The 12126-nt window shown below is 39.3% G+C and overlaps 2 protein-coding genes across 2 annotated transcripts in view; both read right to left on the bottom strand.

Moving 5' to 3' along the window:
• SSR1 (signal sequence receptor subunit 1) overlaps window positions 1-7217 on the bottom strand; it is a 32078-nt gene extending 24861 nt beyond the window's left edge. The window contains exon 1 of the mRNA XM_011367074.2: window positions 7100-7217. Coding sequence (XP_011365376.1) covers window positions 7100-7217 — 118 coding nt within the window. The remainder of the gene's footprint in view (window positions 1-7099) is intronic.
• A 1628-nt stretch (window positions 7218-8845) lies between these two features.
• CAGE1 (cancer antigen 1) overlaps window positions 8846-12126 on the bottom strand; it is a 51561-nt gene continuing 48280 nt past the window's right edge. Inside the window, exons 12-13 of the mRNA XM_011367073.2 lie at window positions 10325-10364; window positions 8846-8887 (exon numbers count right to left, since the gene is read on the bottom strand). Coding sequence (XP_011365375.1) covers window positions 8846-8887; window positions 10325-10364 — 82 coding nt within the window. The remainder of the gene's footprint in view (window positions 8888-10324; window positions 10365-12126) is intronic.

Below are 12126 nucleotides of genomic sequence, written 5' to 3'. Positions count from 1 at the left end.
CCGTAATGCGGGCTGGCGACTTGGAATTTGTCACTTACTCGACCCGCACCGCTCCAATTTATTAACATCGTTAATGACGACTTTATTTGAAGGACAGTTGGCCTGGTGTCTGGCGCGATAAATTCTTTGTATGATTTTAAATAAGAGGGATATGAGGATCATGAACTATAATGGTGTTAAGAAGCAAAAATATGTTTTGGAATAGATAATTGTTTAAAAAACCCAAGAGCATAAAAAATATACAGTGGTAAATCTTGTTCCCTCTCTGACCACATCCCTACCCATAGTGACAGTTCTTACATCTTACGTGACATTCCAAAGATAAATCACCTAGAACAGTGCCTGGCATGTAGAAAGTATTTGGCAAATATATGATGGGGGCAGCAAAGGCTGTACAATACTCTTCAGTTTTCTACTCATCTAGTTTGGACTTTGGGTTGCTGCCAATAATCTGGTATTTCATGCAATTAAACAATCTGAATACCAGGTACTGTTGGACTGGACCAGTGTGACATGTCATATGGGTAATGAAACAAGCTAACCCTTATTGTGTGCATACTGTTGCCAATCGGTGTCCCTTAGAAACTGCTTTCATGTATAATCTAATTTAATCTCTAAAAATCCCTATGAGCTGGGTATTATTTACTGAGAAGAAAACAGATACAGAAAGGTTAATAATTTACCCAATACTTAAAAGCTAGTCAATGGCAGATGGCAAGATTTGAACCTAACAGTCTGATTCTAGACTCCATGCTCCATGGGCCTAGGATATCCGCTGTTGTACTCCTGCACTGGCTCTGCTCAAGGTCTCCTTGCCCTGGGACCCTTGTAAAAGCAGCTTGTGGCTGCTGCCGCCACTAATTCTCTCTGCTAAAGTTACAACCTGATAGTGCTGGGCTAAATCAGCTCTGCTCCGCTCCACTCTGCAATGCCACCAATGCCATCCCTGCTGCCACCAAGGCAACTGGCTGAGGTGGAGGGATTCCCTGTAATGCAGGAGCTCCAGTCCTGGAACTAGCAGCTGGACTTTGGATATTCTGGAAAAACCAGGAGTTACCAGAGAAATGGGACATGCTGTTTATTACTCTCAAGGTGGGAATGCTCAAATGGTGGCAGATTGGAGCTGCAAAAAGCTGCACCTGGGTAGGGCAAGCAGTTTTATACACTCGAGGAGAGGGAGGAGTTATCTCATTGGAGGAAAAGCTCCTTTCTCGGCCGGACTGGAGCAAGATGTGCTGCTGCTTGGTTACAGGAGCAGATGTCCACAGGAACAGCAGAAAACGTCCTTGTGCCCTACCGAGAGCACTTTGTTAACTGCCTTCCTTATGGCTGTTGACCAGGCAGCCATCTGTCTTCTATGGTACATGGAGGGGCTATGTTCTGAATTAACCCCACATTCCCTAAGAAGACATCCTCTCACTTTCTGCTACTGTCTCCACTGCTATGCACAGCTACTAAAGCTGCCACTCTGTGCCAAAGCCACCAGGACTGCTGACCCCGCTTTGTTGTGTCTGAACCTTGCTAATACTCTACTGGCATAGGAAGAAATTCCCCAACTTTGAGGCATTTTTCATGAGTTTCGAATCAGACCTACTCTGAATTCCTGAGTCTGCCATGTTTTTGACAAATGCATCCTGTTATTTAACTTGCTGCTGTCACCTAGCGCCAGAGAGAATCCAGTGTGGAATGTGAAAAAAGATACATACATGCTACTGTACTCAAAATCACTTCTCTCCGTCACTGGACCAAGAGTCTCTCACTGACTCTTTTTTTCCTTCCGAAGATTAATTTCTGGCAGAGAGGAGTCTCATTCCTTATGTTGAAGTCATTCCTAGTAGTTGGGTCTCTCCAGGTCTCATGACCTGTTTAGACGTAGCCTCAACCTGTGTGGATAATCCAGTGTAGGTTTAAACTGGGACTTTTACTCTAATTATGTTATTAAATGATCACTAATGGATTTTATATGGGACTTGAATTTTAGACAACCAGCTACTAAAGGTAGAGCAGGGACAAATAAAAGTGTGTCTCCTCTAGATGTGACTGATGTGAAGAACTTAGGGAAAATAAAAACATACAAACACAAAACAGTGTCTGTGTGATCATGAGTGTACAGATGAAGGTAAATGGTGGTGTTTGCTGTGAGAGATCAGGTGCCTGTGATTTTGTCTGTTACTTTTTTTTAAAAAAAGATGAGCTGAAAAGAGGTGATAGGGAAGGTCTATGATTTATGAAGAAAGAGAACTAGGTGGGAATAGTGCTCTAGGAGGGTGGGAAGGAAGGTCCACCCTCCTTCTAAGTGAAGAGTTGGGTTGGGGAGCCAGGACTCCTTTGAAAACCTTTCTTATTTTATGTTTCTTTTCCCATCATGCTCCCTTTATAAGGATAACAACGGAAGTTTTTTTTTTCTTTTTCCTTCAGAGTTAAAGTATAGTTGCAAAACCTAGTTCTTTTTTAGCCCTTGCTAGGTGAAAGAACACTTAAGTCCTTGCTATTACAATAAAAAATGTTTGTGGGCCTATCAAAGGCCATCCATCATTTGTGGTTTGGATCCCATCTCCTGCTGAAAACATGTGATTCTGAAATAAGCCCTCTCTTCTCTACCTCCTAATAAATTTCTACTTCTCCAATTCATTGCTCTCATCAACATACAAATATACTATAATACTGTCCATCTTAAAAAGCAAAATTCTCTGTGGTCCCTGTTCCCCTTCAGCAATAGTCTTATTTCTCTGCTCTCTGACACAGAAAAACTTCGTTAGCCTACCTCTTAATTTTCTTCTCTGCCTATTCCAGTTGGGCTTTTATTTTTACCCCTGCACCAAAATATCTTCATCTTGCTAAATTCAAAAATCTCCATCTGAACCCTCCTTCCCCACCTCCTCCTTTAACACTTGTTTCTCTAGGCTCAATGACAACCGTACTCTCCTAGTTTCCTTCTACCTCACTGGCCCCTCCTTTTCTCTGCCTGGCCCCTAAATACGAGCCTGTTAGAATGGATATGGTACATAGCATAGATATTACACCTTCTGTGAGAGGGCCTGGAAGTCACTCTCTTTACCAAAGCAATAAGTAATGCACCAGTGAAGGGACTACAGCCTTGCTGAGGCCAGTGGTCAGCTGTCCTCTGTAGACTGGGGCTGAGGCCGAGATGCTATTTATGGAACAGGGCTGATAACAATGGGGATGAAAGGAGGCCAGTGGCACCACTTAACCATCAGAAACAAGGTGGGCACAATTATCACCATGAGCTACAAGGTCAGAATAGGGAAGGGGTGGTGGGGAATGGATAGGAAGAGTAACTTGTACAGAGCCATGGCAATGGTTAATAAGATAGATGGGCACTCAGCTTATTGCTTACTTTATATAATTAAATAAATCAAGAAAGATCACAAAGCTGAGAGCAGTAATTCCAATAAAAAGTCATGATTTCTTCCTCAGCTGGGTTTGAACCAGTTCTCAATCCTAAAACCCAGTAACCAAAGAGAAACTAGCTTCCTGTGATGAGGAGACCTGAAACACCACAGCAGTTGCCATTCAGCAGTGAATATCCCATCCTATGGACATTTACTCACAGTAATCATGCACAAGGAAAGGGAACACTCAGACTTTTAGAAGATTGTTGGACACAAGGTCTGAACTGACATTATATCCAGGACCTAAAGTACCAACAGGACCCCTTTTAAACCAGGAGTATATAGGAGCTGGGTCCAGGTAACAGGTTATCAGACCTACCCATATCTGGTCCCTGAAAGTACAGATGGAATGGTGGTTGAAAGGACCCTCACACTATTTTCTAGTAAGAGTATTAAGAGTATGAAAGACCAAGTGGAAGCTTCTGAAATTGCCACTTCTATTCCCCTCTCCAACCAAGATAGTAAATTAAAAACACAACCATACCCTGGGGGAATGGTAGAGATGTGTATAACTCTCAAAGTGGTGGTGGTCTCCGTCATACTCCAACTCAATTTGCCAAATGGTCTCTACAGAAACTAGATGGATCATGGCAGACAACAAGGAAATACCAACGCTTTACCAAGTAGTTGTCTCAATGCCTCATGCTCAAACACAGCAGTTGATCACAGTTTGTCCTACTAACCTTTCCCTTGCATGTTCCCCAGAAACAAGACTAACCAGAATCCTGGAGAAGTTAGGATATAAGCAGTGGTTGATTGAAAACAAGCTAGAGGAAATTTTGGGGGTGGAGGTGATGAAAGTAGGCTAAAACAAGACGTAGTGATTATTGCATGACAATAATTTACTAAAGCTCATTGACTCATACACTAACAATAGGTGAATTTTATGGTATGTAAATCAGTAAAGGAAAGCGTATATAAAAAATATCTATTTATTAATCGTACTAATTCCTCATGTGTTTATGTATTGCAGCTTTTATACCTATTTGTGAGATAATTGAAAATAATATATATCGGTCTTTGCCCTGGTTCCTGGCACAGATTTCCTAAAACACTTGTAAACTCCTAAGTGACAAGAGCACTGGGAGCATCTTTTGTCTAATGAGCTACTATGGGTGGGCTCCTGGATGACTCCTGAATAAGGGCTGGTCACAAGAAAAACCAAGCCATGAGTAGAAGCTTGGAATTTTCGGCCCCACATTCCATTCTCCAAAGAGCGGAGAGGAGCTGGAAATGGAGTTAATGATTATGTCTATGTGATGAAGCCTCCATAAAATCCCAAAGGCAAGGGATTCTGAGAGCTTCCCGGTTGGTGAACACATCCAAGTACTGGTAGGGCGATACATCCCAACTCCATAGGAGATAGGAGCTCTTGTGCTCAGGACCCTCCCAGACCTCACCTTGTGTATCTCATCAATTGGCTGTTCGTCTGTTTCCTTTAACAAACTGGTAAACATAAGTGCATAAGTATTTCCTTGAGATCTCTGAGCCACACTAGCAAATTGATGAAACCCAAAGCGGGGATCATTAGGAACCTCTGATTTATAGCTGGTGGGTCAGAAACACAGGTGACGACCTAGACTTGGGATTGGCATCTGAAGTGGATTGAGGGCAGTCTTGGGGGACTAAGGCCTTGAACTGTGGGATCTGACGCTACCTCCAGGTAGATATTGTTAGAATTGAGTTAAATTGTAGGACACCCAGCTGATGTTACAGAGAATTGCTTGGTTGGGGAAAACCTACCACAAATCTGGTGTCAGAAGTATTGTGAATGTGGTAGTAGCATGAGAGTAAAGGAGAAACACAGGAGGGAAAGAACTGAGTTTTTTCTAAACACTGTCCTTCTAGTACCAAAGCTCTTTAATTAGGAATGTTCAAATTCTCTAGTACAAACTGAAGTGGAGGAATGTATCAGTGGAGTAGTTGTATTAAATCTTGAAATTCTCTTTTTATAATATCTTTGACTTTGGCCCCATTTTCTATAAGAATTCCCAAATGTATCACAGTGTTGTTGAATTTTCACCACGTCATGCTCTAAATTTACAAAATATATATATTTTAAATGTTCTTCATGCAAGTTTGGCCTTGCTAAATACAGAAAGATCTTTTTCCAGTTTCACAACTTACCCGAGTGAGGCACAATTATGAATTCATACTAACTTCCAAAGCCCTATGTATATTTCAGACTGGATCTGCTAGATTTTAATTCTATACATCACTGACTCATACTAAGAGTTGTATTTTTATAGGAAAATGTTATAATCTATTAAAGAGAGTCATAATGTACAAAATATTTGTATTTTTACATTAATATTAACATAGTCCTATGATTGCTCTTACATAGTATATAACTCTTTTAAATTCCTACATTAGCCTAAAAAAAAAAAAAATCCTATGAACTCATTTTCTTACAACAGCTAGTATGGAGGAGCCGCTTGAACCTGAATCTCGTGATGCTATATGTTGAGTGCTCTTTTTGCTGTAGCATACTATTTCCCGAGTGCTATAATTTAGGGAAGAAAGTACTAAGTACCATTAGAAAGTCACAGATAAAATAGAGGAGATAGGTATTACTTTCAGAGAAGGATGAGGGTGACATTTAAATTAGGCCTTAAGAAATACAAATGTTTTAAATATGAGGAACTGGGTGATGGAGGTGGAGAAGTGAGGAAGTTTAGCTTAGTTAGGACAGGAAGGACATTCTCAGAAAAGGAAACAATGGGCCAGGGCATACAAGTAATTTGGGGCCAGTGCATGTTAGCAGTGACTGCAGACTACAAAGTAAAAATTTAAAACCCTGTCCATAAAAATTATTGATGGAGCAAGTCCTCCAGAAGATGCAGTGAGTCAGAATCAAGGGAATAATGTCTAGAGGGAAGGAGAAGAAAGTAGATGAAATCGTGAGGTGGAAAGGAAATTTTATCTCCTTGTACTATCCTGTGGCGAGAGCTGAAGCTTTGCTCTGTGAGGACAGAAGCTGTGGCTGTTTCAAACCTTCGCCTCTCCCCTCCTACTTACTGCAAGAGAGTGAAGCTTTCAGCCATGAGCTCCCTCAGCTTATCATATCACAGCTCACAGTCGCCCTGAATGTGCCTATTCTGATTTCCTTCCTTTCAGTTGCAGAGGAAGAGGTGTCTGCTCCTGTGCTGTGCTGTGGAACTTAGCCCTTCTTCCTTCCTTCGAGACCTTGATTCATCAATTATGCCTACTCTCTCCTTTATCTTCAGTCCCTTCCAAATCCACTGGATCCTCCTCAGCATATATTTAACTACTTAAAATATCTCCCCTGTGTTTCACAGCGACCTCACACTCATCATATCTTTTCCGGCAAACCAGCTGTTCCTCTTGTATTCTTTCAGTTCAGATAACCACCACCCAACCAGAACCCTGCCAGGCTTCCTAGACTCTTTTCTCTTCACTCCCATAGCTAACCAATTCCCAAATTGTTTTCATTTTACCTTTGAAATCACTTTGCTTCCATATCTTTCTCTTTATTTCCACTGCCATTATTTTCGTTCTGGGCCTCAGTTTTTCTTGGCTGGAGCACTGTAGCAGTTTCTTAACTGGTACATCTAATTCTAGCACAGCCCACCACTGACCTACCCTTTAAATCATTATTAGGGTGATCTTTCAAAAATGCATGTCTGACCACACTCCTGTACTTAAAATCCTTCAGAACTTCTTACAATGATGAAGTTCAAATTTCTTAGCATGGCATATAATTCTATTTATGATCATCTTCATCTCCTGCCACAGGAAGAACGTGGGTTTTAGACGGCGCTTGTTGTTCAGGGAATGTAACATGGTATCTCAGGCCTCTATGCTTTGAGTGCGCTGTTGCTTTCCTCTGCTATCCATCTGAGGAATATCTAGTCAGCTATGATGATCTGGCTCATCGTTTCTGTAAAATCTTCCCTGAGATTTTCTCACAGGGTCCAGGGCCATTTCATGCATATTTCTAGACCTCCATGGGCAGTTATAGCTACACCATCCTAGAACAGAGTTTGTTTATCTATCTCTCCCAATAGATTATGTAGGCCTTGGTGATCTTTGCCTGATTTTTCTTTGTATTCTTGGTATCTAACACAGAGGTTGTCACATCATTTATTGAAAGTTACTAAATGTTTACTGAAGGAACTGACTTAGACTTTGTATCCTTGAGCCATGCACCAAAGGAGGCACATTAATTCTGAGACAACACGTAGGTAACAAGTCATAAATTTCTAATAGTACACATGGGAAATGTAGCACTTAGGACACAATCCTGTTTGTAGACAACCTGTTAATCTTCCCATTCCAACTGTTCCATCACATTCACGTGCAGATTCAAGATGCTGCATTAACTATCTTTATGTTAATGTTTGTCTTTCTCCTGTCATATTTTAATCTTCCTTAGAGGATCCCATGACACTGATAACTATAACAACAACAACAACAATAATAATGGCTCTTTTTAAAATTTGAATCGCTTTCAAAGCTTTCGAGGCTTAATTTTCTGAAATGAAACACTGTTATACCTCCAAACTCACTGCATTTCTGATGGGTTGTCTTAAATTTTATTGCAGCCTTTTGAATTTGAGAAATTAATTTTATGTTTTAAAATTCATATAAGACCTGTCTTATAGAATTTCTCAACAAAAAAAAAACCAAAACAATAATAATAATAGCTTTTATTTAATCAGTACTTCCTTCAGGGCCAGATATATATTCTCCATATATTTTCCTCTTGTACTTTGCTGACTAATTTAAGTGCAACTAATGTCAGTGAGATAAAATAATTTCTTTCCTTTCACTCAAGGTATATTTTTGATTCAATAATTACACCTCCATCCTGGCTCTGGGATTTATTAAAAGGATAATATGTATGTTATGTTCATTTATTTTTCTGATATACTTTACAAAATCAGCTATCTCTGGGTCTTTTGTTTAAATTCAGCACTAATTCCTCAAAACTATGTTAAGGGGGAAATTATAAGGGTTATGTCTCGAAAGATCAGTCTTCTCCTTTTAGCTAGGGTTTAATTCCAAAGGATTTCGAAATTAGCGTCCTTTTAAATTTGATTGGTAGTAGGAAGAGCCTACTAGATTGACTAGAGAGAAAAATAATGTACTACGAGGGGAAACAAAAAATCGAAATGAGATTCATGACTATTTTTATGTTTCATAAAGGCCTGTTAATACTGGAGTGGTATTCTATGAAAATGAGAATAGATATTTGGAAAAGAAGCCACTGTATTCACCTGTTTAAAGTAGAATTTTTGTTTATAAGAAGAAATCAGAAAAAAGTTATCACATTTTTTAGAATGTAAATTTTCACCATTTATACAATTTTATTGTTATCATTTATATGGACTGATCTGGGTACTATACTTAGTAGTGACTGCTCCTGGAGTGGTTGACAAAAATAATTAGTGTTTAATCTTCAGTCTTGCTTAATCTAAATCATTTCTATTTCCTTCTAAAATAGTTGGCATCTACAAATGAAAGGAAAAAATGTTTTAAGTTTTTAAGAAAGATAGGCATTCAGTGGCAAAACAGCTAATTCTTGATTACATATGGAAAAATGATATAAAGAAAACCTATAGATAGATGAATATCACAGATAATATCAATATTATATTTTAATTATTATTTTTGTTTGTTTCGATCTTTTTCCCATTAAGGAACAATGTGGGTTGAGTTTCATCTTTCTTGGTTTTGTTGCCAGCTGGCAGAATGAAGAAAACAAGAATAGAAGCAAGAATATGAAAAATTCATAAAGTGACTCACCAGCACAGTATAACTAAGAATTAGTAGTATAAAGATTTCCTTATTACTCAATTATTCCAACAGCTGGGTCTCAATGGGTCATGTAGAGTAAAAATCTTTGACCTCTTCTCCACAAAGCTATGTCACAAACAGGCCATGGTGTTTACGAATATACACCATGGCCTTGGGTGGGACGGGGGCAGCAGCAGCTGTATCTTCTATTACGAATTACTCCAGCAAGTGTAGCATTGGTCTTAGGGCCCAAGCCAGTCAAATATTCACTCCTATTTAATACCTTTTGTGGGCTGGGTGCTTAGGGATACCAAAATGAACGTAAGACAATTCCTGCACTAAAGAGTTCTAGTCAAGTCAAGGGACATGAATGCAGGGAACTGGAATGAAATGTTATAAGTGTTGTTGTATCAAAGGGTATGGTGTGAGCACATGGGAAGAAGCAAGTCCGTTCCATCTGGGAGACAGGACAGGAAAGGCTTCATAGAGGAGATAGAGCTTGAGCTGGGAACTGAAGTGAGGGGGAGAAAAGTAGTTGGGAGAGAACATTCTATCTGGGTAAGGAAAACTGCATGGGCAATAATAACAAAGCATAAAAATAATAGTATATTTAGAAAATTACAAGTGGCTAGATATGGTTGGTATGTACGTTGGCAAGGGGGAAGCAGTGAACGAGAAGATTGGATAGGAAGGCAAGGACTAGATCATAGAGGACGTTATATGCTGAGCTAGGGAGACTGGATTTGATCCTGAATGCAACTGAGAACCATTGAAGGGGAGGGACATAATCAGATTTTGCTTCTGAGAGATCACTCTCTACTCCATGGAGGATGGAAGGGGAGCAAAACTGGAGGCAGAAACACCAATTAGGAGATGACCATAATAGGCCAGATGAAAAATGATGAAGGTTCGACATGAAGCAGTAGCTGTGGGGATGAAGTTAAGAGGATCAATACAAGGAAAGTTTCAGAGGAAAGGGCTTCTAATTATAGGAAGAACTATGATCAGAGACCAAATAGACCCTTATCTGATGACAGAGGGGAAAGCTAAGCTGAACATTATGGAAATGTAACTTGAGGAACTCATTTAATCTTATTATCAAATTACATGAAAATATAACATTCTTTATAATGATCATCGATATGACCTACCACTGTCATGGACTTTGGATGATTTTTTAAACTTCTTGGTCTGCAGGAAATAGAAATAGAATAATTAAAAAAAAAAAAAAGAAGTAGTGGTGGTGAGGAGGACTAAAATAGTGAACATAGTGAACAAGTACGCCATTTTTAAATATGTTCTTTCCCTTGTATTCAAGGAGAAATTGTCATTTGGGAAAGAACTATAAGACCCTAAAAGCTTTTTCGGTATGTAATATTTGGATCGCTCTCACTGTAATTAAATAAATATATTGAGCCACAGTCTCATTACATTTAAACATCCTTATAGATTTACTTAGGATAAAATTCTGGCTATGACTTGAAAACCTAGCAAATTCCCTTGAAAGTGATGAAGAACTAGAGGCAAAATAAAACATCCGAGACTATTAAAGTGCTCACTTTATCTCCCTATTTCCCACAATTGGAAAAAGCAGCATTATAATTTTAAGATGATGCAGAGGTAGTCTAAAGAGCATCCCTATGCTAAATTTATTGAGGTCAATCAGTCAATGGGAGGCTTCATGGATGGTGGCCGTTGAAGGTGATATAAGTCTTAAGTTTTCTAAGAAACAGCCCAGAGGGCTCTTCTGCTCCACCTCACATCCTTTTGCTTCCAAGCCACATTAAATCTATACAAATGGGCCTCAAATTTGTTGTGAAAATAGGCCACATGTTATTTATACAGTAAACGAGTTGTTTGAACTGGTGAAAAATGTGTACATTTATATGCAAATTTTCTTGTTTTAAAATAATTCTAAAAAACAAAAACAAACAGACAAACAAAAACAAAAAGTCAGCCCTAAGACTGTAGGATAAAAAATAAATAAATAAATAAAATTCTAGAAGAAAATATTTCAAAGTTTCTCTCAGCAACTCAGAAGATTCACATTCAGTTTAAATTAACAATTACTGAGCATCTGTACTATACCAGGCATCAGATCATACTCTTTTATATTAGGGGCAAAAATGTAGTTAACTCACTACTTTGCAAATACTAGCATAAATCTAAAGAGTTTTGATTTTCAAATTGAATGGTGCACTGAACAAACATGACCAATGATATAATCAAAATGCAAATTTAATGTCTGCCTTCCACTTCTACTTTAGACCTTTTTCTCTCAGGGAAGCTTTTCCTTTGCCATTGGCTGAATACCTAGCAGGCCCAATGATTTTTTGATCACTCTTAATAGCCAGTTTTCACGGTGAAGCATAAACATAGTCTCAATTTAGTAAGCAGAAAGTCCAGTCTTAAATATTAATCAATCCTTTAATCTTCATTCAAAAGTGGGACTTCTCCTCCCCCTCTCTCAGCTAAGGCTTTAGTTGGTAGACATCACTTGCCCTTGGAGATCAGTTTCTGCTCTCTCTTTGCTCACAACCTCCTCTATTTACAGCAGGAGGGAGAATTAAAGTGGTAGGATATTCTTACTTGGCTGGGTGGCTACAGAACCTCCGGGCGTGGCAAATGGCCAAAGCTGATTCTCTCTCTTTGGAGTTTGCCTTTGCTGAGGACCTCTGTCTTACAGTTCCCTTGACCCAGGCTGATGCATCTCTCCTCTGGTGGTCACTTGATATTTCTTTATCGGCCTCCAAGAATTTGGTGTCCTCTTCCTGATGCTGATATTCCTCCAGGCAGCTTGGGCAAGAGCCCCAAATAACTCATCTCTCACCCGGCATGGTTCTTAAAATTGATGACAATTTTAGGGAGAACAGGCCACCCCCAACACAGCCTCTCTGTCATGCTGCTGCAGCTTTCTTTAGTTTTCTCAGGCACGAGTGAGTCACTGATCTTC

The sequence above is a fragment of the Pteropus vampyrus genome, unplaced genomic scaffold, assembly GCF_000151845.1.
Source record: "Pteropus vampyrus isolate Shadow unplaced genomic scaffold, Pvam_2.0 Scaffold129, whole genome shotgun sequence".
NCBI lineage: Eukaryota > Metazoa > Chordata > Mammalia > Chiroptera > Pteropodidae > Pteropus > Pteropus vampyrus.
The sequence above is the reverse complement of the archived record's forward strand: the minus strand, read 5'-3'. Positions and strand labels throughout refer to the sequence as shown.